Genomic DNA, 27832 nt, shown 5'->3' on the forward strand with positions numbered 1-27832 from the left:
TCACATTCCGGTTGTAGTGCTCTTTAAGGAACTGTTTTATCGGTACGCCGCATTTTCGAGAACCGCTATCGTAACTGGTAAACTGCGTTTTCCGGAAATCACAGTTATGACCACCGCTATCATGGGATTTGCTCATATGATAACCGCTCATATGAGGGTTTTCCCCGCTACACTTTGTGGGAGCAATCAAATTTTCCAAATTTTTCAATATAATACTTTATTAATTTTTGAAACAATAAAAAATAAGAAACAATAGCATTTCAAATGAACTATGAACAAGAAAATCAAAAAGATCTCGGAGTAGGATGATCATTCTTGAGCAAATTTCCAAAGGGCTTCACTCATTCTGTCAAATTCACCAAGAAGATTGTAGTATACCAGCTGAAAGAAGCAAAAATTTTACTAAATATTGAGCCGATTTCAGACATGTGATAAGTATCAATTGGAAGTCCGTTTCTGCTAAAAGAAAGTATTTTAAATTAAATACTTCTCAGTTCCAATGACATGTTATATTCTTTCCTGCGGAATAAATATCTAAAAGCAATTCATTCATAACGAGTTATGCAAAAGAACGTCACACTTAAATCCGATCCCCCTTTGTTTTCTCAATTTCCCTAATATATAAAATTTTCAATCACTAGTGGTTGCAGTCATCTGAGCCGTCGTAACACACTCAGCCAATATTGCCATGTAAATCCAAACCCTTCCACATAAGTAACGGTACATGATCCTCCGGACTTACCCGACAACCTTAATAACCTAACACATATTCGTGTACATGAATGAGGACCATTATGGCTTGACACTCAGCGTAATCATTGTACACGGCAGTACATTTGACTGTACTAAAGTGATTACGCGTAATCTTTCAAGCCTTGCTCTTGACAGTGCTAAAATTATTACGCGTAATCCGTAACCGCTGAAATGAGTTATGACCAAGAAGCTCTAAAGAACGGAGGTGGAAATAGCAGTTACTGCAATGCAGTACAACCTTTGGCGACAAAACGAATATGGCTATTCAACATTCGAGGTTAAATGTATAAGTTCTCACACCACCCTCATTTTGCATCCGCAATTAAAAAAAAAATACATTTTCCTTTATGTCAAAGATAGTTTTCATTTTTAGACAGTCAGTTGAAATTTTAAATATTCAATATTGATTCCTCAAAACGTACTCCATTTATTTCATGATAAAATGTTATCGGAAAATGAAATTGTTCTTGAAAAATCGTAGAGATGCAATTTCTTAAATGAATTTAGAGGGAATAAATCGATTAAAAGTAAAATCAGTTGATTGAATCAAAGAGTGATAAACGATTAAGTAATAAAAATAAAAAAAAACTGCAATATCTGAACTTCAGTAATATGATAAACCTCACTTATATTGTCTGTTAATGGGTATTAGTTTGACCTGCCCTGTTGATGTCAGTAGCGGCGTCGTGAAAGCGTACACCTTTGGCAGTATAAAAATTTTCGTTCGTCAGTAACGGGAAAGTGAATTGGAGAGGATTGTGGTGAATTGATATTTTTCGTTAGTGTATTTTAAAAGGAAGGAGATTATCGCATTAAGTTTAAGAATAACCAGGGATCCATGTAATTTTAGATGCAAGAATAGAGAACGGTTAGCCTTTACTTCAGTCCGACTCATAGCCCAATATAGAGCGCCTACATTCTAGAGAACTGCAGAGAACAAACTATCTGTGTCCGATCCGTTTCATTTCCGTAACCATAAGATATTTTTTTTCCTTTTACCGTTACGTTTCCATAAAATCGTTCATTTGCTCTTCGGTATCCGTTCCGTTTCCACAACTGCTTCATTAGCTCTTCCGTTTCCGTTATATAGATCTTTCTTCCTTCCGATTTCGTTTTAAGTCGGCGGAACGGACTCCGCGAAAAACGGAAAAAATTCCGTTCCGTGCAGCTCTCTACTCCATTCAACACGAAAAGAAAGATGGCCCACTTAAACTACGTTTTGATGACGTTGCTAACGAGGACGGCGAAAATACGTAGTTCCTTTTTACCTCCCCCATCGTCCCGGGGAAGGAGGTCCCTCAAATTACTCTGTTCTCTATTCCTGCTTCTAAAATTACATGCATCCATGGCATAAGATTTAATTGTACTAGTAAGGCATTGTGAAGTGTGTTTTACGTTTGTTCGTATATTTAAAGCGAGAGAGAATTATCGTACTGCCTTAATTTAAATGGCAGGTTTCCTACTCCCTTCAAAATGTCTCTCACTCTCACCCGTCGACAATAAGGATTTCACGCTCTCAATACTGCTCCGCTATATAAACATTCGACGAAATCGTGGGGAATTTTAAAAGCAAAAGGAAGTATTTTTAGAATGGTCCACCTAGCCCCTAAAGGGGCATTATTGACAGAAATTAAGTGTGTTTTGCCAATCCAATAGCACCACCAAATTTATCCCCTCACTGCCAGATTGAAAGAGAGAGAGGGATGAAATGGAAATCCCCATACCTATAACATTGCCTCGGCACCGAAGTCCTCCCAGCCTCCTTGGTACGCGATTATGTAGGGTAGTGCAGTACAGAATCGTAAAGAACCCCCGTGTCTTCAAAATCGAAGCTAGTTTTCACACAAATACAATGGTGCTAAGAGTTAGCACTTGACAATGGCCTACTGAAGTGTAGGGGCGTTCGAAAGGTTCGTAACTAGTTGACCATACCATCAGAATTAAATTTGGAAATTTCTGGGAAAATAATTCACTGGGAATTCACCATAAATATAGAATACCCGCTTCTAACTTTTGTCATAGAGCAAGAGCCCCTTAAGAAAAACCAGGGGCAAGAAAGTTTCTGAATTTTTTTTTTGGATTGGGCTATTTTGACATTACCGGTTTCCGTTAAAAGTTTGCAATGGACAACTGTGAAATAGATAAAATATGAAAGAGGAATGCGTAACTAAAGTAATTCTTTTTCTCGTGTCTGGCGGCAAACGATGAAGAGAAACATATTTTAAAGGATGTATTCACCCCACAATTTGCAAAGCTCTAGAAATTAAAAGTTTAAGCTTCTGTCGAATCTCTTCTACATAAAGAAAGGCCGATATCTATGTCTCAGCTTTTGCCAACTCGATGTATGGAGGCTATTGCGCTAAAGTTTAAGTAACTAAAAACTGACGAAGTTTACTTACATCCAATTCATTTTGTCTCGTTTCCTTTTGACCGATTTCTTGGTCAATGAGGGCGCGGAAGTGAGTTTCCATTTTTTCCCGTTCCTCTTCAACTCGACGAAATCTAAATATAATTTGGAAAAAGAATTAAATATTATATACTGTACGTATATAGTATATAGTAGGGGTGTGCGAATAGTTAGGCCCTGGCGAACTTTTTACTTCCCGATTAATCGCGAATAGTTGGACCACCTAATACTCTCGCGAATACTTAGACCACCTAATACTCTCGCGAATACTTAGACCAGCTAATACTCTCGCGAATACTTAGACCACCTAATACTCTCGCGAATAGTTAGACCACCTAATACTCTCGCGAATAGTTAGACCACCTAATACTCTCGCGAATAGTTAGACCACCTAATACTCTCGCGAATAGTTAGACCACCTAATACTCTCGCGAATAGTTAGACCACCTAATACTCTCGCGAATAGTTAGACCACCTAATACTCTCGCGAATAGTTAGACCACCTAATACTCTCGCGAATAGTTAGACCACCTAATACTCTCGCGAATAGTTAGACCACCTAATACTCTCGCGAATAGTTAGACCACCTAATACTCTCGCGAATAGTTAGACCACCTAATACTCTCGCGAATAGTTAGACCACCTAATACTCTCGCGAATAGTTAGACCACCTAATACTCTCGCGAATAGTTAGACCACCTAATACTCTCGCGAATAGTTAGACCACCTAATACTCTCGCGAATAGTTAGACCACCTAATACTCTCGCGAATAGTTAGACCACCTAATACTCTCGCGAATAGTTAGACCACCTAATACTCTCGCGAATAGTTAGACCACCTAATACTCTCGCGAATAGTTAGACCACCTAATACTCTCGCGAATAGTTAGACCACCTAATACTCTCGCGAATAGTTAGACCACCTAATACTCTCGCGAATAGTTAGACCACCTAATACTCTCGCGAATAGTTAGACCACCTAATACTCTCGCGAATACTTAGACCACCTAATACTCTCGCGAATACTTAGACCACCTAATACTCTCGCGAATACTTAGACCACCTAATACTCTCGCGAATACTTAGACCACCTAATACTCTCGCGAATACTTAGACCACCTAATACTCTCGCGAATACTTAGACCACCTAATACTCTCGCGAATACTTAGACCACCTAATACTCTCGCGAATACTTAGACCACCTAATACTCTCGCGAATACTTAGACCACCTAATACTCTCGCGAATACTTAGACCACCTAATACTCTCGCGAATACTTAGACCACCTAATACTCTCGCGAATACTTAGACCACCTAATACTCTCGCGAATACTTAGACCACCTAATACTCTCGCGAATACTTAGACCACCTAATACTCTCGCGAATACTTAGACCACCTAATACTCTCGCGAATACTTAGACCACCTAATACTCTCGCGAATACTTAGACCACCAAATACTCTCGCGAATACTTAGACCACCAAATACTCTCGCGAATACTTAGACCACCAAATACTCTCGCGAATGCTTAGACCACCAAATACTCTCGCGAATGCTTAGACCACCAAATACTCTCGCGAATGCTTAGACCACCAAATACTCTGGCGAATGCTTAGACCACCAAATACTCTGGCGAATGCTTAGACCACCAAATACTCTGGCGAATGCTTAGACCACCAAATACTCTGGCGAATGCTTAGACCACCAAATACTCTGGCGAATACTTAGACCACCTAATACTCTGGCGAATACTTAGACCAGCTAATACTCTCGCGAATACTTAGACCACCTAATACTCTCGCGAATACTTAGACCACCTAATACTCTCGCGAATACTTAGACCACCTAATACTTTCGCGAATACTTAGACCACCTAATACTTTCGCGAATACTTAGACCACCTAATACTCTCGCGAATACTTAGACCACCTAATACTCTGGCGAATGCTTAGACCTAATACTCTGGCGAATGCTTAGACCTAATACTCTGGCGAATGCTTAGACCTAATACTCTGGCGAATGCTTAGACCTAATACTCTGGCGAATGCTTAGACCTAATACTCTGGCGAATGCTTAGACCTAATACTCTGGCGAATGCTTAGACCTAATACTCTGGCGAATGCTTAGACCTAATACTCTGGCGAATGCTTAGACCTAATACTCTGGCGAATGCTTAGACCTAATACTCTGGCGAATGCTTAGACCTAATACTCTGGCGAATGCTTAGACCTAATACTCTGGCGAATGCTTAGACCTAATACTCTGGCGAATGCTTAGACCTAATACTCTGGCGAATGCTTAGACCTAATACTCTGGCGAATGCTTAGACCTAATACTCTGGCGAATGCTTAGACCTAATACTCTGGCGAATGCTTAGACCTAATACTCTGGCGAATGCTTAGACCTAATACTCTGGCGAATGCTTAGACCTAATACTCTGGCGAATGCTTAGACCTAATACTCTGGCGAATGCTTAGACCTAATACTCTGGCGAATGCTTAGACCTAATACTCTGGCGAATGCTTAGACCTAATACTCTGGCGAATGCTTAGACCTAATACTCTGGCGAATGCTTAGACCTAATACTCTGGCGAATGCTTAGACCTAATACTCTGGCGAATGCTTAGACCTAATACTCTGGCGAATGCTTAGACCTAATACTCTGGCGAATGCTTAGACCTAATACTCTGGCGAATGCTTAGACCTAATACTCTGGCGAATGCTTAGACCTAATACTCTGGCGAATGCTTAGACCTAATACTCTGGCGAATGCTTAGACCTAATACTCTGGCGAATGCTTAGACCTAATACTCTGGCGAATGCTTAGACCTAATACTCTGGCGAATGCTTAGACCTAATACTCTGGCGAATGCTTAGACCTAATACTCTGGCGAATGCTTAGACCTAATACTCTGGCGAATGCTTAGACCTAATACTCTGGCGAATGCTTAGACCTAATACTCTGGCGAATGCTTAGACCTAATACTCTGGCGAATGCTTAGACCTAATACTCTGGCGAATGCTTAGACCTAATACTCTGGCGAATGCTTAGACCTAATACTCTGGCGAATGCTTAGACCTAATACTCTGGCGAATGCTTAGACCTAATACTCTGGCGAATGCTTAGACCTAATACTCTGGCGAATGCTTAGACCTAATACTCTGGCGAATGCTTAGACCTAATACTCTGGCGAATGCTTAGACCTAATACTCTGGCGAATGCTTAGACCTAATACTCTGGCGAATGCTTAGACCTAATACTCTGGCGAATGCTTAGACCTAATACTCTGGCGAATGCTTAGACCTAATACTCTGGCGAATGCTTAGACCTAATACTCTGGCGAATGCTTAGACCTAATACTCTGGCGAATGCTTAGACCTAATACTCTGGCGAATGCTTAGACCTAATACTCTGGCGAATGCTTAGACCTAATACTCTGGCAAATGCTTAGACCTAATACTCTGGCAAATGCTTAGACCTAATACTCTGGCGAATGCTTAGACCTAATACTCTGGCGAATGCTTAGACCTAATACTCTGGCGAATGCTTAGACCTAATACTCTGGCGAATGCTTAGACCTAATACTCTGGCGAATGCTTAGACCTAATACTCTGGCGAATGCTTAGACCTAATACTCTGGCGAATGCTTAGACCTAATACTCTGGCGAATGCTTAGACCTAATACTCTGGCGAATGCTTAGACCTAATACTCTGGCGAATGCTTAGACCTAATACTCTGGCGAATGCTTAGACCTAATACTCTGGCGAATGCTTAGACCTAATACTCTGGCGAATGCTTAGACCTAATACTCTGGCGAATGCTTAGACCTAATACTCTGGCGAATGCTTAGACCTAATACTCTGGCGAATGCTTAGACCTAATACTCTGGCGAATGCTTAGACCTAATACTCTGGCGAATGCTTAGACCTAATACTCTGGCGAATGCTTAGACCTAATACTCTGGCGAATAGTTAGACCTAATACTCTGGCGAATAGTTAGACCTAATACTCTGGCGAATAGTTAGACCTAATACTCTGGCGAATAGTTAGACCTAATACTCTGGCGAATAGTTAGACCTAATACTCTCGCGAATAGTTAGACCTAATACTCTCGCGAATAGTTAGACCTAATACTCTCGCGAATAGTTAGACCTAATACTCTCGCGAATAGTTAGACCTAATACTCTCGCGAATAGTTAGACCTAATACTCTCGCGAATAGTTAGACCTAATACTCTCGCGAATAGTTAGTTCTAATACTCTCGCGAATAGTTAGACCTAATACTCTCGCGAATAGTTAGACCTAATACCCTCGCGAATAGTTAGACCTAATACTCTCGCGAATAGTTAGACCTAATACTCTCGCGAATAGTTAGACCTAATACTCTCGCTTACTTCTTTTCACGGTGACGAACATCCTCTTCCAACTGAGTAAGTTGCTTGCTCGGTTGTGAGATTTGGAGAAGCTCAACTCGTAAAGCACGTACGTTACTTTGGATAGTTTCAAGTTCCGATTGCATTTTCTACAATGAAAATGTTTATAGATATTTTCCGTCTATGTTTAGACTAGATGGATTAAGGGCTGACATACCGCATTTTCTGTTTCCGTATGTTTTTTGGTTATGTTCACGAAATCTTCCAGATCCCTGGTTTCAATTTCTATCAATTTCGCTTGACCATCCAACTGCCAAGAAAAGTAAAAAAAAAAACATAATTGGATCGAAAGGTTTAATACACGCGAGATCGGTGGATGTGCGAATATTCAAATGTGAATTCTTGAAATTTTAAACCCTGAAAATCATTGGAAATTCCTAACAGTAATAGTTCTTTGTAATGAAACTAACATCAACCCGACGTACGTTGAGCGAATTTTAAGGAACTGTAAATCAGGTTGAGTTTCCTATCAGTGTAGACAATAAACACTAAATAGTCTTTGGGTCCATCGGAATAAAATATCTGCATGTTATTTAAAAAAAAAAAAAAAAAAAAAAGAATGGATGAATAGGGGATATTCATAAAGCTTAACTGTTACAGGTGCAGAAATGGGCGTTTTTTGAAGGCTTAATTGATAAAGTCCCAACCATGCGTTATACTCTAACAAAGTAGTTGAAGTCATGGGCGATATCCCCTCCCGCTCCCTCAGGTTGTCACCCCGTTGGAGCAGAGCATAAGGCCTTAACGTGGCGGAGGGGGTCTGAGCGCCCAGTGTGCCGGTTCGGGAGTTCTTTGGGTTCGCCCTTGGTTCGGACCGTTCCTTGCCCTGGGCAAAGAATTAATTTGATTTTGTGTGAAAGATTTCGCGAGAAGCGTACGGGATTTCGTGTAAATGTCGGACCTCTTGAAAAAAGCTAAAGCGTTACATAACAGCTGGTGCCCTTCAATTACAATGGTTTGCTTAGTCAAGGGCTTTTTTCTGACTACACCAGATGGCGGAAGTCATCAGTGTTCGATAATCGTTAATTTATCCTTCTGAGTTTGAACAAGGGCTGTGCGAGCCTTGAATTTTTAGTTTCGAGTCGAATCTCGAGTATCGAGTAATTGAAAATTTATTTTCTAGTATTTCCACATTTTTTTTGTTAATTTATTGCTCTCATTATAACATAGTAGTTTTGCACATTAACTATACTTCAAAGAAATACCAGACGGTATTACATTCTCGTTCCTTCCTTTTACATTGACCAACTAATTCCTCATTAATATAGTCTTCCAAATACGTAGTGTATAGGCTTAGTTGAACTAATTCCTCATTTCCTCAAATAAGTCACTGCTAGCCATTGTTATACTTCGAGCGTCAAGTCACAAACAAAAATTAGTAAGCTGAACTTAGAATAAAAAACTAATAGTCAACTCCCCTTTAACTGCATTTTTATTACTTTTACTACCACTATTGAACCAGCTAGGAGCTACTACCCAACTACATTACACAACCATTACGCTCTGAACTACTAATCAGCACAAATTTGAGTCTAATAATAGTGTCTTTCTAGAAGTTTTTATAACTACTTAATCCCATTTCCAGAGTTATAGGCCTTCCAAAAGCAGGTTCGATTATTTATCGAGCCAAAGTTTAATACTCGAAACTTTTTCGAGTCTCGGAAAAATCTCTTATCGGGTATAGAGTCGAGTACACGGCTCGACACTCTATCTAGTATTCGTCTCTTATCGAGTACACGCACAGCCCTAGTTTGAAGTCAATCCTACGCACCAACGAATATGGTACTACTACAACACTGTAGTCATCCAAAGAAGATACACGCCCCCGGAATGGAAAGTGTAGCTTCCTCTAGTGTAAATTTTTCTCTCTCCCCTCCTAGTACGCTCCAAAGGCAGGCTCGGTTGACCGAGGTATTTCCGGCTACATTGAAATTGCATAGACCGGAAGTTCCTTGGTCAACCCAACCCCGAGACATACCTTCCATTCCTGGAGCGTATATTTTCTTTGAGTCATCATTAGAAAGGCGAGCAACTATGCTCAGGGTTCATACAGGGAGAGAGGGAGATGCCGCGTGAATAGCGCGAGGTGTCTCACTTTTGGGTGGGGGAAGTAAATTTCCCAGCCAACGGGGATAGTATCGCCCGGGCTACCGCGAGCTCTACTGCGCAAAATCCAAATTTTTTATCTCATGTAGCGACTATTCGTGATGTCACTTCGCGCATGCTCAATGATCCACCGAATGACCCAAGGTAGAGAGAGAGAGAGAGAGAACATAGTATTTCATACCCCCGTTTTCAACCCCTTCCCGCTAGATACGAGTTCTGTTAGCATAAGGCGGCTTCTCCCTCTCTCCCTGGTTCATACAACTTTTGGAAAACAAATTTCGAGACAAATTTCCCTGAGATTTCCAGGTTTTTTCCGTATATGGAGTATCCTATGGATCCAATGTTAACGAAGGAGGGGGGGGGGGCATATATGACTATTACATAACAGGGCCCCAGCCGAATTTCTAAAATATTTATAGGAATTTATTTCATGAAAATATAGGATTTTATAGGACGGTTTCCAGAATTATAGGATTATATAGGACACTATAATATTAAGTTTTATTTTTTTAAAGAACCAGTACTGCAAACATAGGCCGAGTAAGTAAGCAAAATGTTTAAAAACATACCCTTCATAGGAATCGCATTACACCCAACTTGGAGGCTCATAACTCTGGTTCTACTAGAGATACGGGGATGCCCTTTGATTATGTTATAGCCCTATTTTCCCCCCATCCAACCATACTAAAAACTTGGGATTACGACAAACAGGGTTCGAGTAACTAAGCAAAATGTTCAAAAATATACGCTCAATAGGAATAGCATTACACCCAACTTTGGAGTCTCATAACTCTGTACGTTCTACAAGAGATACGGGGATATACCGAGCTATTTTTAACTATTTAAGCTACAATACTAGGGAAATCAATCTGACTTTATGATATTTTTTAGACCCGAGTCCTGGTTTAACCGAAGGGTTGCTTAAAATTCGCCCAAATTTCAAAATTATAGGATTTTTGGCGATTTTAGCCAAAATTATATTATTTTATAGGACAACTTCAAAAATATAGGATTTTATAGGAATTATAGGACATCTGGGGGCCCTGACATAATCAAAGGACATCCCCGTATCTCTAATATAACCAGAGTTATGAGCCTCCAAAGTATAGAGAGCTTTCAGATGAGATAGTAGTACATCACACCCTCCCAAGTCTTACCGCTGTTCTGGTAGCCATATTGGGTGATCTCAGCTTCATTCCTGCTTTAAACCCACCAACATGGCAGCGTAAATTATGTCACGAGACTCAGCTCCTCCTCCAACTGAAATCTCTCTATAGTGTAATGTTAATCCTATGGACGGTATGTTTATGAACATTTTGCTTAATTACTCGGCCCCTGTTTGACGCAAATTTCCCTGATGTCCTTGAATTTTACTAAAAATTCGAAATTTCCCAGAATTTTCCCGAAGGTTTTTGTCAAATATTTGTTTTCCTGATTTTTCCCGGTTTTCCAAGTTTGTCTGAACCCTGTATGCTGTAAAGCCACATACCTTATAACTCTCAACTGGGATACTTATTCATCGATGCGTAAGATTATTAATCTTCCGCGCAATATAGACTCAGAAACCTACTCTTCCTACTTTTTTAATTTGTGAATTAGCTTATATAACATACATCACTGATAATGGCCGATTCATTTCTGAGAGCTTCTTCCACCTTGCAAACCCCTTCTGAAAAAAACAAAAAAACAAAAAATGTTTTAAGCGGTTTTCCCAACAACACGAATAAGAGACTGTTCACAAATTACATAACGTTGACAGGATGGAAGGGAGTTCGAATAATGTTAAATACTAATTGTTGCCGAGAACGGGGGAGGGTCTTGGAAAATATTATCTAAGATATCACTGTTGACATAAGAACCTTATAACTTTTAATAATAATAATTTAATATACTCTAGATTTATCATTGAAGGTATTTCTGTTCATTTTCTCACAGTCAAAAAGGGTTAGAAGAATAATTTCACCTATATTCACATGTATTAGAGGGAAATTGAAAATAACCCTTACTAAAATATTGTATGACAAATAGGTAGATATTACATGAATTTCACGTGATTGTTACCAAGTACATTTGGATATTACGTGACACAACGTGTCAATGATTATCACTTGTATTTGAGAAGTATTTCATTAGTGAATACCAGCTCATTAAAGTGTCACGTTAGATGGCTTTTCATACTCAAGGTGATTCATGGGTGACACTCGCTTCACTAATATATACCCATGGATATCGGTCACTTTCAAGCCAGGTAAAACCTTAATGAAATTAGGCTTCCTGATAGCAATATCAGGTGAATAACATCCAAGTAACACTTCACTGGGTTTATGTACACCTTGAATATTGGACATTCAATATTCACCCGAGTTACACCAGAACAATCGTAAATTAATGTACAGTCCGCGATTCATCCAAGAACCAACAACACTTACTTATATAAAACGTAGTGAATATAGAAGATTCGATATTCACCCGAAATTCACCAACTGCATATACGTGAATTAATGGTTTATCATTTATGTCTGGTGTATCTCAAATCAACAACGAGTGATAAATTATCACTTGTATCTCATATTAATAGAGTGATACATTATCATTTATGTCAAGTGCATCTCAGATAAATAGCGACTGATAAATTACCATTTATGTACTGAGGTTGGTGAATATTACACCTAACAACCCCCTGGACTCGCAAACCAATAAGATCCTCGTATTGAAATTTCCGTCTCTAGGAGTTAGGGCTGTTTTCGCGACAAGGGTGCCACCAAGCGGCAACGGATAGAAACTTACAAGGTGTACAGAACTTCCGGTTCCGGATATCGCTTAAAAAAAGAAATAAAATCGTCTTCTTCTAAATTCGGAGGCCGAGACCGCAACCGTTTAATGTACAATTATGATAAAATAGCAAAATAATATATCGCTAAATTAGCTTGATATCTGCAATATGGTAGTTAAAAAAATATGTACACGTTAACATTTTCATTCTCATCTTCTTCGTCGTGATCCGCCATTTTTAAATAGCAAAGAGAGGAACCTGTAAACTGGAAATTCGGTACCCCCTAAAAGTTTCCTCAATATACCGCAAGGATCGCTAGGATCGCGCGTAACAGAAAACCACGAAATGTAGAAAGCTTGTGTTGCGAGTCCCGGGAGTTGTTAATGGTCTTAGATTACACATTCAATCTTCACCCCAGATATACCAGCTGCGTCCGCGATCGTTAGAAACATTCGAAGATTAATGTGTGGTCCGCGATTCATCCAAGAATCACCAACACCAACATATATTAACCACAGTGAATATTATAGATTCGATATTCACCCGAAATTCAGTAACTGATAAATGTCACACACATTTGATAGATGTAAGCATAAGAAACAAGAGTGTTTTTGTTAAAAAAAAAGAAGTAAAAGATGCATTTTTTAATTTCTTTTGTAAAAACTGAATTAAAAATAAATCTATCGTTAAATAGCATCGAAATATTTACGATCATATATAATCTCATATTTTGGCTATATTCGGTCCAATGGGATTCGGTCTAATGGGCCAACAGCGTAAGTTTGAGGGTTTTAAAATGTAATCGACAATAAAATAAAAATGTTTTATTTGCAAATTGTGCGGTAATGGGCTATAGGTTTTAAAAGTGTGAAAAATAAAAATGTGCGGAAAACAGCGACCTCCAAAAACTGAGGGTCATTTTTCACAATTTTTGAGTCCATGCATGAATCTATATAACTATATATAGATTCATGGTCTATGTTACACTCCCGAAACTCTGGGCTAATGTGCCTTTGATATCCGTTTAAATTTTGAGTGACGTCTTTCATACTGGGATTTCATTTTCTGTTTGCCTGAGCGTGGTTAAGCGCGTTGAACCATGATAGAAGCCACAATTGACATGACATTCTTAATACGTAATTATTATGCCAGCTCCTATCTCGAATTGAAGCGGATAATTTGAGAAAATGGATACACAGTGGTTGTTATACGATGTATCATATGTTCATATGATATGCTCCATAAGTTTGTCACCAGTTACTGAGAGCCTGTTATAAAGTGACGTAGGTGAATCGTCATAGATTTGAGGTAAAGCGACGTCTGGTGAGGCGCTGACAAAGGCTTAGTACAGACTAAATAAAAAGATGGACTGCCAAAAAGTCGCTTGTTGAATTATGCCCTTATAAAACGTTATAAAAAACCAAGTGTAGCTAATTCTCGCGTCGTTCTCGAACTAGCTCTCAGTAAGTCTCTAGAATTGTGAAGTGTAATCCTTATGGAACATATCTTATAAACTTATGGTTATATGAATATCTGATATAAATAGTAGAGCGGTCTTGATATGACCCTACATTTGAAATTTTTCAAGTGTTAAACGGCCCTTACCTTGAGCAAAATGATTGGTCAGCGAGAAGAAGAGGGCGGGCAGTCCACGGAGCATCGCGATGATCTCTGAGGAATATCGAGCGTCACCCGTCAACCGATCGAAGCGAGCGAATTGATCGAGTTGCGGTTTTTGTGGAAATGTCGAAAACAGCTTAGGCTTCGCTTCCATAACTCCAACTAATTGAATTCGCAAATCTTCCAACAACGAGCAAGCTTCTTTAAACTGAAACATTAAAGAAGAAACATAGAGGACCTAACTATTTTGAAGTTCGCCACAAATTTAAAATGTTTTATGAAGAACATATTCAGGACATTCTAAGAAGGCTGAATCGTAACGTTGGTACCTCGTAACATGAACCGCTCCATCTGTGGATAATTTCTACCGTTTCTGTTCTAGGTAGCGTCAATGATAGGTTGCAATTTACAAGGTCAAGGTTTGATCGTTTTTGGAAGAGCGCCAGTAAATTCTCAAAATAAAATCCTCTCATGTAGTGTAATAAGAATGACGTCATGCTGTCATCATTACCTTGTTTTTACACTATTATGTTATCCTGAATATGTTCATGTTTGATAGATACGAGAATATAGTCAATACACATTTCCATTTATATGGTATATATTTTCGTCCCCCACTTTCTGCGTGAAAAGATACATAACTATGGCTTTTGTAGGATCATTATGTTTAAAACGTAATTGACATTTTTATAAAATCTGGAAAATTTTCAAGCTTTGCAAAAATGCGTATGTATCCTTTTATAATTCTGAAGAAATAGGCCTAGGTCCTACTTCCACGATCTGGACACCAATTTGAAGGGAAAGACATCCGGAATCAGCCTTAAAATAGTTTGTAATCTTAACTTGTCAAGTTTAAGGTGATACATCAGCGATTTTACGACGACAATTATTAATAACATCTTAAAGGGAGGGTGAAGTGGAAAATCAAGTGATTTTTGATCGATTCTTCTACTAATTATAAGACCAGCCTGCATAGTGAAACATTCAGGAAATACTTCCGAATGATTTTAAAATTCAAATTAGGTTCAGATTTTAAGGACCAATCGCGTAACGCCCTGCCTTTTTGTTAACAAAATTCTCGTTAACCACTACGCCACCCCACCTTCCTTGTGTTTCAACCAATTTAACTGAAGTTAAGTATACAGGTTCAATGTGTTCCTATGTTTGATTATTTGGTTTTAAAATGTCCTGACGGGCAATGCTAGTTCCCATTGAAATGCAGTGATTAAGAACCAACCTTGCCGTGGGTGGCCAACTGTTCCATTTCCCAAGTCCACTTCTTCTCCTTTCTTGATTTTAGCTTCTGCTCCCAATGGGCGACTTCTAACTGAAAGACTCTCATCTTTTCTTGTTGAACTCTGGCATTAAGTCCCTTCGCCCCTTGTTCATCTATCCTTCTCCTCAAATCCTTATTCCTCTCTTTTTTGGCTTCAAGTTTCATTCCTAGAAATTATAAACCATTCTTCAAAATTGAGTCTTAATCCACCTTTACAAAAATAATTTGTCCAAACAAATCCAGGTAATTAAAATTTGAAAATGTTCGTATCTTACAAAAGACGTTAACTAAAAAAACTCAAATTCGATTTTTAAAACTGTTCAGAAGAATAACTTACTGCATATAAAACCATTACACAACATAAAATTATAATTTCACACCCACCAAAGTATTTTTTATTGCTTCCTTCAAGCATTGGTGAACTGTCAATTTTATTCTCATCATAATCCGACAGTAAATTCTGTATGACTGGACACCAGCTACGTTTTTCGAAAGGCATCAGTAACGTATTTACAAATTGCAAGAAACCTAACCGTATATCCCGTAACTTCGTAAATAATAGCAGAAGTATATAATACTTCTCTCCGAGAGAAGTGTACCACAAAGCGGAGTAAGTGTAACGTCATTCTTCCCAACATCAGAGCATTTGGAGCAAGGTTACTAAACCAAATCACATACGCGATAAATAGTTCCCTCATCATTACTCTATTAGCGCTTAATTATTTGCCAAGGCACGCTTGTGAATTTTTGTCCCATGTCAAGATGAGGTTTGTGGGATGATTGCTGGGGATTTAGTGCCAAAAAACTATAGAATTCACCTTACGGTGAGATGCCCATCTGGAGTTTGATGAGCGGGAAAGCAAACTAAAAGGGTGAGCCTGAGAAGAATGACGTTACATAACTAAAGCATTAGGAGGATGCAGAGTGTCATCCTTCTTCTATTATCCCCTTCTGGTAATCGCTATAGTATCACATCATTCATAACACGCATTCTATTAGCAGCTCGATTAAAACTCATAAACAAATAACATGTGTAATTCATTAATAAGTCGTTGTTAACGCGATGATACCCTACAAATAGTAGAGATGGGCCGATACCGATCCCATATCCGTATCAGTACCGATATGTGGCTTCAACCGATATATCGGTATCGGTTAAAAATGAACCGATATTTTTTTAAAGAAAAATACTTATGTTGAGAGTAGATGGTGCCATAAAACTTAATATTTAATGAATCACAAGCCTAGAGAATTACAGCAGAGTGAGCAAACGTATAACTGGGGATTCTGTTACTTCAAAGAGAAGTCGCCTGAAACCTCAAAAAGTCGAAAAGTTGGTGTTTATGAAAAAATACACTCTTTAAATACTGCATTATTACATAATACAATTTGTATTATTTCTTTGGATGGCTGACCATCAAGTTGAACGCGTGTTAACACGGGGAAAAAGTGTTTTTCTGTGATACGCGTACAGTTTAGAAAATTTCCAAACATATTCGAAATTCTCAAAATTGTTTTACATATCTAGTCTACTGCATATACTCATATTGGAATAAGTCACAAGCTGTGATTTATAATCAAAATAAAGTTACTGTTTTCCAACCTATATTTTAGCATATATTTTCTTAATTATTTTATTATTGATATCGGTTAATATATCGGTATCGGTTTAATATTGGTTTAATCGAAGGATCGGGTAAAATATCGGTATCGGTAGGTATCGGTTTCCCAAGTAACGAATGATATCGGTATCGGTTAAAACGGGTATCGGCCCATCTCTAATAAATAGCCTTCCGTAAACTAATGATGACTAATTAATTAATTGTTAATACTCAATTACGTCCCATTAGTGACCAGTACGTTTTTATAACATTGTATAGCAAGCTATCTGATGAGCAACTGGTAGTGGCAGTTTGTAGCGTACGCTCGAAAACACGCATAGCGATACTTACATACGGCTCACATGCTCTCTAATAGGTAGACCTACTGTCTTAAGCCTATTTTAACCTCATAATAGATTAGTTGAACATGACAGGAGTTGGTGATAACTCTTATTGCATCTTTAGGGGGCGCCACCTACACCGAGCTATCCCTATTATAAAGAATTGCATAAATCATCAATTATTCTTAATATTTAATTATTTTGTATTTATCTTTGCTTAAGTAATTTCTAACTCCGTATGAACCTGAATAAATAAAAGAGTTCAAACATAGTATATTGTTTTGACCTGATTATTTCAACTTGTAACATTAACACAGCGCTTTATGGAAAAGCTGTTACACGTTCGTAACTTATTTTGTGGATTTATTCTAGCTACAGAACTTACGTAGTTCGTCATTTGCTTTTTTGAAATGCTCTTGATATTTCTTTTTCTCGAGTATCTTCTGGCTAATTTCTTGATTGTAATGAGTGAAGACTTCAATGTCTTTCTGGAAAGCACCGATGGACTGCTCCACGCCATTCAAAATATGCTAGAAAAAGAAGAAAAAAAGAGATTCAAACTTAGTTATTTCATTAAATTGTTGGAGTCTTACTAAGTCGTCCTGGGTTCGAGTCAGATCCTGCAGTAACTTTTCTCGCTTTTGGCGCGCTTCAGCCATTTCATCTTCAGATAGACCAGTGTACAACTCAACTATGATACAATAACGTACGGATGTTCAAAAGTGGATTAATTCAATTGATAAATAAATAATTGAGAATATTCCCCATTCCAACAGAACCTAGCTTACGACCGAGAACCGTGACATTATCATAGCTAGTGCCCATTTTCGATTTAATAACTACTATAGTTAGCTAAAACCAATTAGCAACAGCAAAACCAAATGTGTCTTTCAGCTGACAGCCCTTTTTTTGTTCTTGGGGTTGCTAATAGACCGAACCAACAAATCGTTTGAATTTTTATAACGGCTCAGATCTTGTTGTCGGGTTTTGAGGCTTGGTCGGGTGATTGGCTTGATTTTGCAACGCATAGAACCCGTTTTACCCCAATCAGAAAAATAAGAGATTTATCTTCGTCACTCAACGACAGATGGTACTACAGTCATCTTGTTAGTCGTCCCTTATATAGAGACGGAACCAAGCCAACTTGTTTATTTGTTGGTTGGGTCTATACGCTAATGGCGCTTATTGAAACTATAACCCTCTTTGTAAGCGTGTAGGATTTTATCGGTACCAGTGCTTGGTATCTCTAGAAAGAGTTTCTTCAATGTTGCCTTCCGTTTTTAATCAAAATCACACATTAAAGGGAATGCGAATTTACAATTGCATATCATATTTTACCACGAAAGTGGTATTATGTTACAAGTTCGAGTCTCTACTTTCAAGATATCAAGTTTTTAATATTATTGAACCAAAGTTTCTATTTTAAAAATCCATTGAAAAATCACGAAAACTCAGTTTCGATATATCAATAATTTAGTCTTGTCGAGCTTGTTCGCCTGTTTGATGACATGACTATGACGTGAGGAAAAAAAGCGCGATAATCCTCTACGCGTCTCGAGCTTCTCGGCAGTCTAAACTCTGGGTCTGATAGCGGAGAGTGGCACCATCTCACGTGAAAAATATATCTGTGACGTCGGCATACGGGAAACGTTTTAGCCTTTCATAAAAAGTGGATTTCAAATCATTTCATATGAAGCACTTTCAAATGCATTTTGCCGCCAAATAACCAGAACTCGGAGAATTAAAAGCTTGATATTTTTGAATTCACAGAAATTAATTCTATCTTTTGTTTTATAAATCAGAGGTTTTTCAAAAGAAGCTTCACATTCCCTTTATAAGCACTCTTTCTGGAGTCAAAACAGCTTGCACTACAATCCCCACATTCTTTAACAACCTACCAAGATTTCTGACGCGCTCCGTCTGGCCGTTTTTAGAGATATGGTGTCCTTGCACAACTTGCAGGAAACTTTCCCCGGCGTACTTGTAAAGTATCTTAAAAAGATATTAACATTTACAAAAAAAAATGTGGGTTAACATACTTCTAGAAGGGAACTGCCGGACATGTCTTCATAATCCGCTTCAGCGTATTGTTCGTATTGATCCTTTCTCACTGTAGGCCTGTAGTGCTCGGCATACTGAATGAATAGTAACAACAAAAAAACCATTAGTACGACGACACATCCCTATTATAACTTTTAGGGGTTCTGAATGTGAAGATGGCATCGGCGGGTGAGTGAATATTTTTTGAAATATCACCTTTTACTCAAGCTGATGGTGCCACCTCGTGACTTATTTTTAGAACAATATAATTATTTTTGGGAGTTTGAAAATTAATAACTTGATGAACCTAACAAAGTTTAAAAATAGGAAAATATAGGAGAAAAGCTTCGTTTATAGGAAGACATTGAAAAATAGGAAATATAGGAAAGTCTGGTCACCCTGCACATACACATAGCACCCCACACGCAGATATTACGATAGTATTTTCGTGAATTGTTTAAAATTAATAAATTATAGTTTTCTTGATGGGTCTCACGAAAATATAACGAAATAATGTTCAAATACTATTGCATAATCAAAATTATTATACATAGGATAACCTAGTACTACTTGTTTTAATTCGACCATATTAAAATATCAGGAGAACTTTTGAAAGTCAAGGAACTCTGCAAATAATTAAACAATGAAGACACGTTGCCACACAGAAGACCAAGTTGCCTAGTTCCCTTTAGACTAGTCGTCACATGCAAGGATTATTTTATAACTGAACAACCATCTTCGTTAAAATCAAAGTATTTTTCAGGATATTAATTAAGGGGAAAATATTAGCAAAAAAAGGGATTTTCAGACATATTTCGTGAAATTATGCTAATTATAGGGCAGACTTTAAGAATCTATAGGACCACTGACTCTTCTTGGGATATATTTCATAATTATTTGGAAAACTAAAGCTTCAACTTCCCTTAAAAAGTTGTAATTTAGAAAGAAAATCATTTTAAATCACCGTAACCCTTGAAGATCAGTTATTACCCGAATGATGGTGACCATCCAGGAAAGAAAAGGCAGTAAGTGACACCATGATTGCCGACTACCAGGATTCATCAAGTGAGACCGGTTGATATTGTACGGATATCCGAGATTACGAATGATGACCGGAATTTCGTCCACTGGATTTTTGCTCAATTTGAAGTCAGGCGATAGACATTGATAAAGAAACTAATGAAAAATTAAACTTACATTAAAGGTCAATTGATGAGGCAGAAGCGAAAAACTAACCTCAAACATGGTGTAGAATTCCTTGTTAGATGGTCCTTGAAGGAGTTTGTTAGTGATGGGCTGAACGCTTTTGTCATAATGCTGTCTTAGAAGGAACTGTTCGTGAAAATGTAATTTCAATTAAAAAAAGACCAATGCACAATTAATAAAAATCCAAACCGTTTACAAATTACAGCGGCACTTACAAAACGTTATGGGCTTTCAAATGTAGCCATGGTGAAAGGCTATCACAAGTTGCCGCCAGTACCCTCCCTTCTAGCCTATCTGGCTTAAACAATTCGCGGAACTTTTTAACGATAAAATCCCTAACATAATTTTTATTTGAGCCCACCACTTCTCGAGTCTAGCCAGGCTAAAAACAAAACCATCTTCCGTCTCAATTTCTACACCAACTGAATTGTTTGTAAAGATGGCCACATTGTGGCCTAACACAAGTGTGAAAAACTACGTGACCTGACCTCTATAATTGCGTAATTTGTGTTTCCAAAGCTAACGACTCCTAATATGAAAAATAAGGCGGTGGTCCTGGACAAATGCCAACTTTAAAAATTAGCTGGGCCAGTTTAAAAATTAATTTCTTTGGGTCTACTGTATGAAATTAAAAATGTTCAAAGGTTTCACCATTTTAAGTGGCCAATATCATGGTTTTTATGTGAAAAATGTCACGATTGATTGTCAGAAGGAAAGTTGAAAAGGTATATACAGGGTTCATACAACTTTTGGAAAACAAATTTCCCTGAGATTTCCAGGTTTTTCCCCATATACTATTATACTTCCCTGAGTTTTCCAGGTTTTTCCCGTATATGGAGTATCCTATGGAGCAAGTGTTAATGAAGGAGGGGGAAATAGGACTATAACATACTCAAAGGACATCCCCGTATCACTAATAGTAGACTCAGAGTTATGAGCCTCCAAAGTTGGGTATAATGTTAATCCTATGGAGGGTATGTTTATGAACATTTTTCTTAATTACTCGGCCCCTGTTTGACGCAAATTTCCCTGATTTCCCTGAATTTTTACAAAAAAATTCTAAATTTCCCTGAGTTTTCCCTGAGGTTTTTGTCAACTATTCCAGGTTTGTATGAACCCTGTATAACAAAGGATTATTTTCTTAATTTACAATTAGAAACAGAACAAAAAGATCCAGGCATTTTAAAATATTGGGTATATATCGGTCCCCTAACACGCAATTTTCTTTAATTTATCATTAATTATTTCACTCAGTAAAGGCAAACGAATGAGCAAATGTCGGATGAATATCGGACATCGTGTATTCAATGCGTTTAAACACACCTTAGTGAATATTCACCCTAGTACAACTTACACCAGCTGCGCACATGACAAACATTTATAATGGTCCGCGATTCATCCACGAACCACCAACACTGACTTATATGCATAATTCATAATGAATATTGGAGATTTGACATTCACCCAAAATTAAAAACATATGAATTAATGTTTTATCACTTAAGTCAGGTGTATCTCAGATCAATAGCGAGTGACAATTTATCTTTTATCTCAGATAAATAATGAGTGATAAATTATGATTTATCTCAAGTGCGTCTCAGCTCAAAATCGAGTGATACATTATCATTTATATCTCAGATCAATATGACAATAACGAGTGATAAAATTATCATGTGTCAGGTGTATCTCAGATCAATAGCGGGTGATCAATTATAATTTATGTCAAGTGCATCTCAGACCAATAACAAGTGATATCACCTGTATCATTTATTGGCCCTATCTTGCTATCATAGCGCTTCCTATAATTGGTATTACAATAAAGATTTTGAATAAAAATTGAAGATAAGATCACGAGTTTGCTTTACTAAGTTTATTTGCTAAGAAATAAACGTATTTTTAATATTTTGTTCGTCTTAACTATAATTTAAGCATAATAACAAATGATAAGTTACGAAGTACGTCTTATTTTACATTAACCGTAATGATAGATAAGCCAGTATTTCATAATTGAATAAATCTGTCATTGCATCCTTGAAATTTTTAAAATCAATGGTGGATATCTATTCAATCATCAATAATCGTCAAATGCAGGCACTTTTCGCCGCCCATACCTTTCGCAAACCGCCCAATGTGCAAAGTTTGGGAAGAATAGGACCTCTGAATTTTGGTTACAGCCGAATGGGCGAGAACCATAATGTGTCACTTATGTTAAGTGTATCTCAGATAAACTAGTGATATAATATCACTAATTTCATTTGCGTATCAGATAAACTAGTGATATAATATCAATATTTCATTTGCATATCAGATAAACTAGTGATATAACATCAACAATTTCATTTGCATATCAGATAAACTAGTGATATAATATCAACAATTTCAGGTGTATCTAAGATAAACTAGTGATATAATATCAACAATTTCAGGTGTATCTAAGATAAACTAGTGATATAATATCAACAATTTCAGGTGTATCTAAGATAAACTAGTGATATAATATCAACAATTTCAGGTGTAGCTCAGATAAACTAGTGATATAATATCAATATTTCATTTGCATATCAGATAAACTAGTGATATAATATCAACATTTCATTTGCATATCAGATAAACCAGTGATATAATATCAACAATTTCAGGTGACGTATCTCAGATATAATATCAACAATTTCAGGTGTATCTCAGATAAACTAGTGATATAATATGGAGCGCATCCTATATCCATTGCTCATAGTAACCCCCGTAAATAATTAACTTCTGGTATCCTTTACAAATCACTATAAACCAATTGGTCCAATGTAACAGGTAAACCAGAAGTAACAGTGCAAAAAAACTTGGCAAGGTATATTATGACTTTACTAATGACCAAGAGCATTTATAAGCGGTATTGTCTCTGTTACACACTATGACAATGGATAAAGAATGCGCGTGAGGAAATTTGTTTTCACGCTATTCGCTAGCGAAAACTACGCAGCGGCCACCTATCCACACTGCGTGGAACTATAAACTGTTGATCAGAAAAAATACACGTATTTGAAACTAAGGCCTAGAGGTCAGTGCACTCGAGCTAAAAAAACTCGCGGATATTTTAAACAATGAAGATCCTTAAGTTTTTTCGTCTCTTGTCAGCACGTACAAAGCTGACCAAAGACAAAGCGAATGTTGCCCGAAAAAAAACGTTTATCGTAGAATATTTCAAATTATACTCACATCTTTAAGTTTGTCACTACATTCCTTTTTGAACTCTTTTGTTTGCAAAGGTCGATTGTCCTTAATAGAGGCTCTGGCAGTGCTTCGGCCAGCAATGCTGAAACGGGAAACAATTGACGAACCACCTACACTACGGCCAGTACTGCTGCTCCTGAAAATTACAAACGCTGCTTAGCAATAGAAAGTAATTTTTCAAAACACTTATTTACACTTTGAAGCAAGTTGAAACGATACAAAAATCATATCTTAAAGGGAGGGTGAAGTGGAAAATCAAGTGATTTTTTATCGAGTCTTCTACTAATTATAAGACCAAATTGCATAGTGAAACATTCAGGAAATACTACCAAATGATTTTAAAATTTAAATTAGGTTCAGATTTTAAGGATAATTTTAAACAAGGACTACCGACCAATCGCGTAACGCCCTGCCTTTTTGTTAACAAAATTTAACAAAATTCTAGTGGCACGTTCCGCGTTGAATGAAATTTATCACGAGATTTGATAAAATTAGGGGCGCAACGTGACAATCGTGGCGCGAGACACGGAGCGTGCCACGAGAATTTTGTTAACAAAAAAGGCAGGGCGTTACGCGATTGGTCGGCAGTCCTTGTTTAAAATTATCCTTAAAATCTGAACCTAATTTGAATTTTAAAATCATTCGGAAGTATTTCCTGAATGTTTCACTATGCGGACTGGTCTTAAAATTGGTAGAAGAAAAGATAAAAAATCACTTGATTTTCTACTTCACCCTCCCTTTGAAGACTCAAAAAAGAATATGGTATTCATTAATGAAACTTTCCAAAAATTAACAAATGTCGACGTGTTAAACCTAGTGCGAATTTTTGATAAACAACCAGTGGTTAAAAAAAAAAACTAGCCCTATCTGCTTAAGCTAGTGTGGTACCAGAGTCAGTCGGTTAAAGCTTCCCATGACGGGTTTCTTTTTTAAAAAAAAATTTTAAGTCTTATAGCATAGTGCCAACTTCTGAAAATTTATACCAAATAAAAGGATAAATATGAGGGAAAACATAGAAAAAACACTTCGAAAACTTGAAATTTGGGGGCAACAGCAAATTTTCAGAGAAGATTTTTCGCGGGTTTTTCTCCTTGCTACGTCACTCACGGCATCTCGCGGAAAAGCCAAGCGCGAGCGCCCGTTACTCCTGAGTCTACTAATGCCGCGTGAATCTGAATAAAATAGGCTTAACGCGGCGCTGAGACACTAACAGGCGTCACGTGAGCGACATCTAGAGTAAAAATTTCTCCTTACTACGTCATCAAACGAAACAAAATTTTAACTAGGCCTTTTCCAAACCCAATACTTTGATTGCAATTTTATAAATTGCTACGAAACCAAATAAAAAAGTAAACATATCATAATAAACTAGATTTTTCAAGGATTTTTTTCGCATTTAAAATTTGTGGATGACGAAAATTATGTCACTAACACTTTAAGGGTGAAACCTTTCTCTTTCATAAAATTTTTATAATTGGCCCCTAAAATATCAACGACAATTTATGGAAGACCCCGGTCGGAACGGTAATAAAAGCGCCATCTAATACACACATAGGGTGAAAATATTTCCTCTATGAAACTGGATATTTCCCCACATAAAAATTGACACGCACGGGCCTAGATCATCTCGGAGGCTCCGATGAAACTAAGCAACATAAAATCACACATTATGCTACCAAAAACAAATTTAAAATCATTTTTAGGTTTTTTAATTCTAAAGATAACTGCTCTTAAATTGATGCTCTCCATTTTCCTTAAAAATAGGGACTTGGCACTACTACGTCATGCAACGTCAGGCTACCTTCCACTAGTGCTAAAAAACATACCAGGAGGAGGGGCTTATATAGCTTTCATTCCATTAAAAAACATACCATAATGGCGCTGGGGGCGGAGTTAAGCCTGAATTGCCAAGTCCCTATAAATGTTATTTTTTAAATCTACTTTTTTTTGCTCCGCTGTTTGTCAGCCTATGGCTTCAAAAACAAAGCCTTCCAACTCCAAATTAATGGAGGATCTATTAAAAAATTTGTTTAAATGCCCCAGAGAGACATTAGGGAGATGGGGGAGGGCAGTTCCAGGTGGGGATAGGTCTCGTGAAGAAGGAGTGTTTTAATGGGTCTTCGGGAGAAGGCTGGAGAAAAATTTGACGAGTGTTATGGCATAGAGAAAGGACGGTGTTACTGGAGTGGCCGAGTGGACGCTTCATGAGCAGCTTAAGTTTGGGTTGGTGCGTAATATAGTGCTGCCATCTGTGTACTAAAATTTGTACTAAAATATTTCAAAGTTTCTTTGAATATTTTTAAATTATTTTCGCCATAGAAGACGCTATAGTCGTACGCACCAACCCTAACATGTAGCGCCTCTGGTGGGTTCTGTGCTACACATCGGTACAACATACGCCTGTTGTAGGCATTGTATCGGCCACTCCAGTAACACCTTCCTTTCTCTATGGTTATGGGTTTGTGGGTAAAATAATTTTGGTCAGTAGTGGTTAGAGCTCAGAAAGGTCCATATAGTTTGCTGAGATGACAAGAGGTTCCCACCAAGGGTGTTTAGGTGCAGTCTGGGAAATAGCACACTTCCTCTGGTCCAAAACCAGTTTATTAATTGCTTGTACTAATTTAATTCTAAAAGTGGGGGTTACTGGTCCTGGGGGACCAGTTTAATAGTTGGAAATCTATAGGGAGCTAACAGTTCTGACCCTAAAACGTCACACCCTTCTATCTCTTACTGGAGTTTCATCTCCCCTAACAGGGACTTGGCAATTCGGGCTTAACTACGCCCCCAGCGCCATTATGGTATGTTTTTTTACAGAATGAAAGCTATATAAGCCCCTCCTCCTGGTATGTTTTTTATCACTAATGGAAGGTAACCTAACGTTGCATGACGTAGTACTGCCAAGTCCCTATAGGAGAACAAAGGCTGGGACCAGTCCTAAGACTAGTTTATTATTTGGGACACACTAGGGGGGGGGGTCAGTGGTCACAAGGACTAGTTTAAAAAATATCCTTATTTCCCAGATTGGGAAGTCCCTCTATTACTACCAATACAAGTTGTTAAATACAGTTAATAATAGGAATAATATTTATGTTTATATTTACAGTAAACGATTTTTGATTTGATTTATTTACCTAGATCTCACTCCAAAGGAACTAGACCTCTTGAGTGTGGAAGGGACTAATGGACCATTAACTGATCTGGTAGACTGACTTCTACTTCTGGAAGGGCCAACACTTGATGGAGGCCTGATGCCTGATATTCTTGGGATATTCGATTGAAATCCGAATCCTCCAGAAGCCATAATGTTATTTTTATAGAGGCAAATTCGTTCTTATCAGTACGAGTTCATAAAACCATCTAAATGAAATAAACACTTTCTTGTTATAAGAAAATTACACGCATTTGGCGCCAAAAATCACAAAGACTAAATATTCCAGCAGACGATGCTAATGCCGTTTTCCATTGGCTGCTAGCAATCTACCAGCATGGAGCAAAATTATTGGAGATATAAATATATTTAAAGCAATTTTCAAGGAACTTTCATTGTCTCTCCAAGAAAATTACTCCATAGAAAATGCCAATGGAAAACGGCATTAGACACAATGTTGGAAATAAGTCAGGTTTACAAGTCCAACCAATCTTTCGGACCAGTTCATTTATTCCAAAACTTGGGGTCACTGATCCCAGGGACCACTTAATTATTTATCGTTTTTGAGAAAATAGAAGGTGGGACCAGTTTATTAATTCGGGGTTCCTTATTAGAATTTTTCTAGATCAACATATTTTCCATAAATTTCACTCCTATGTTGTTAGTACTCCTTGGCTACAACTTTCCTACAAAAGTTTTATAGCAGAGCAGCGTGGGAAATAAGGCGGTGGCTGCAGGGCAAATGACCAGTTTAAAAATTGCCTGGACCAGTTTAAAAATTAAATCGGAAGGGGTCAGTGGTCCACGGGACCACTAAGAAAATTCAGGGGTTTCAAGAGTCCAGATATTAGCTAATATATTTTAATTATCCACTTCTTCAATTTAGCAGACGACGCGCC

At 37.7% G+C, this 27832-nt stretch overlaps 1 protein-coding gene across 1 annotated transcript; it reads right to left on the bottom strand.

Moving 5' to 3' along the window:
* Positions 1-200: 200 nt before the first annotated feature.
* Positions 201-27228, bottom strand: LOC149704586 (uncharacterized). The gene is made up of 15 exons (XM_089867023.1): positions 26917-27228; positions 23771-23921; positions 20591-20686; positions 20345-20530; positions 19354-19449; positions 19213-19306; positions 17908-18005; positions 17700-17844; positions 15334-15539; positions 14082-14304; positions 11317-11372; positions 7755-7847; positions 7559-7686; positions 3153-3255; positions 201-381 (listed from the first exon to the last, which is right to left on the bottom strand). The coding sequence occupies exons 1-15, from the start codon at positions 27084-27086 to the stop codon at positions 310-312; spliced, it is 1917 nt and encodes a 638-aa protein (XP_089723149.1). The 5' UTR covers positions 27087-27228; the 3' UTR covers positions 201-309.
* Between the last annotated feature and the right edge of the window lie 604 nt (positions 27229-27832).

The sequence above is a fragment of the Phalangium opilio genome, unplaced genomic scaffold, assembly GCF_054372755.1.
Source record: "Phalangium opilio isolate 3A_F unplaced genomic scaffold, DU_Popi_V2 ptg000017l_1, whole genome shotgun sequence".
NCBI lineage: Eukaryota > Metazoa > Arthropoda > Arachnida > Opiliones > Phalangiidae > Phalangium > Phalangium opilio.

What these genes read in the sequence shown, in the direction of transcription:
- LOC149704586 (XM_089867023.1), bottom strand. Translation starts at nt 27,086, where the DNA reads ATGGCTTCTGGAGGATTCGGATTTCAATCGAATATCCCAAGAATATCA. An exon ending in AGTTGGCCACCCACGGCAAG is followed by an intron (nt 14,305 to 15,333) that starts GTTGGTTCTTAA and finishes TTAATGTTTCAG; the next exon opens with TTTAAAGAAGCTTGCTCGTT. An exon ending in GACCAATCATTTTGCTCAAG is followed by an intron (nt 11,373 to 14,081) that starts GTAAGGGCCGTT and finishes TGTTTTTTTCAG; the next exon opens with AAGGGGTTTGCAAGGTGGAA.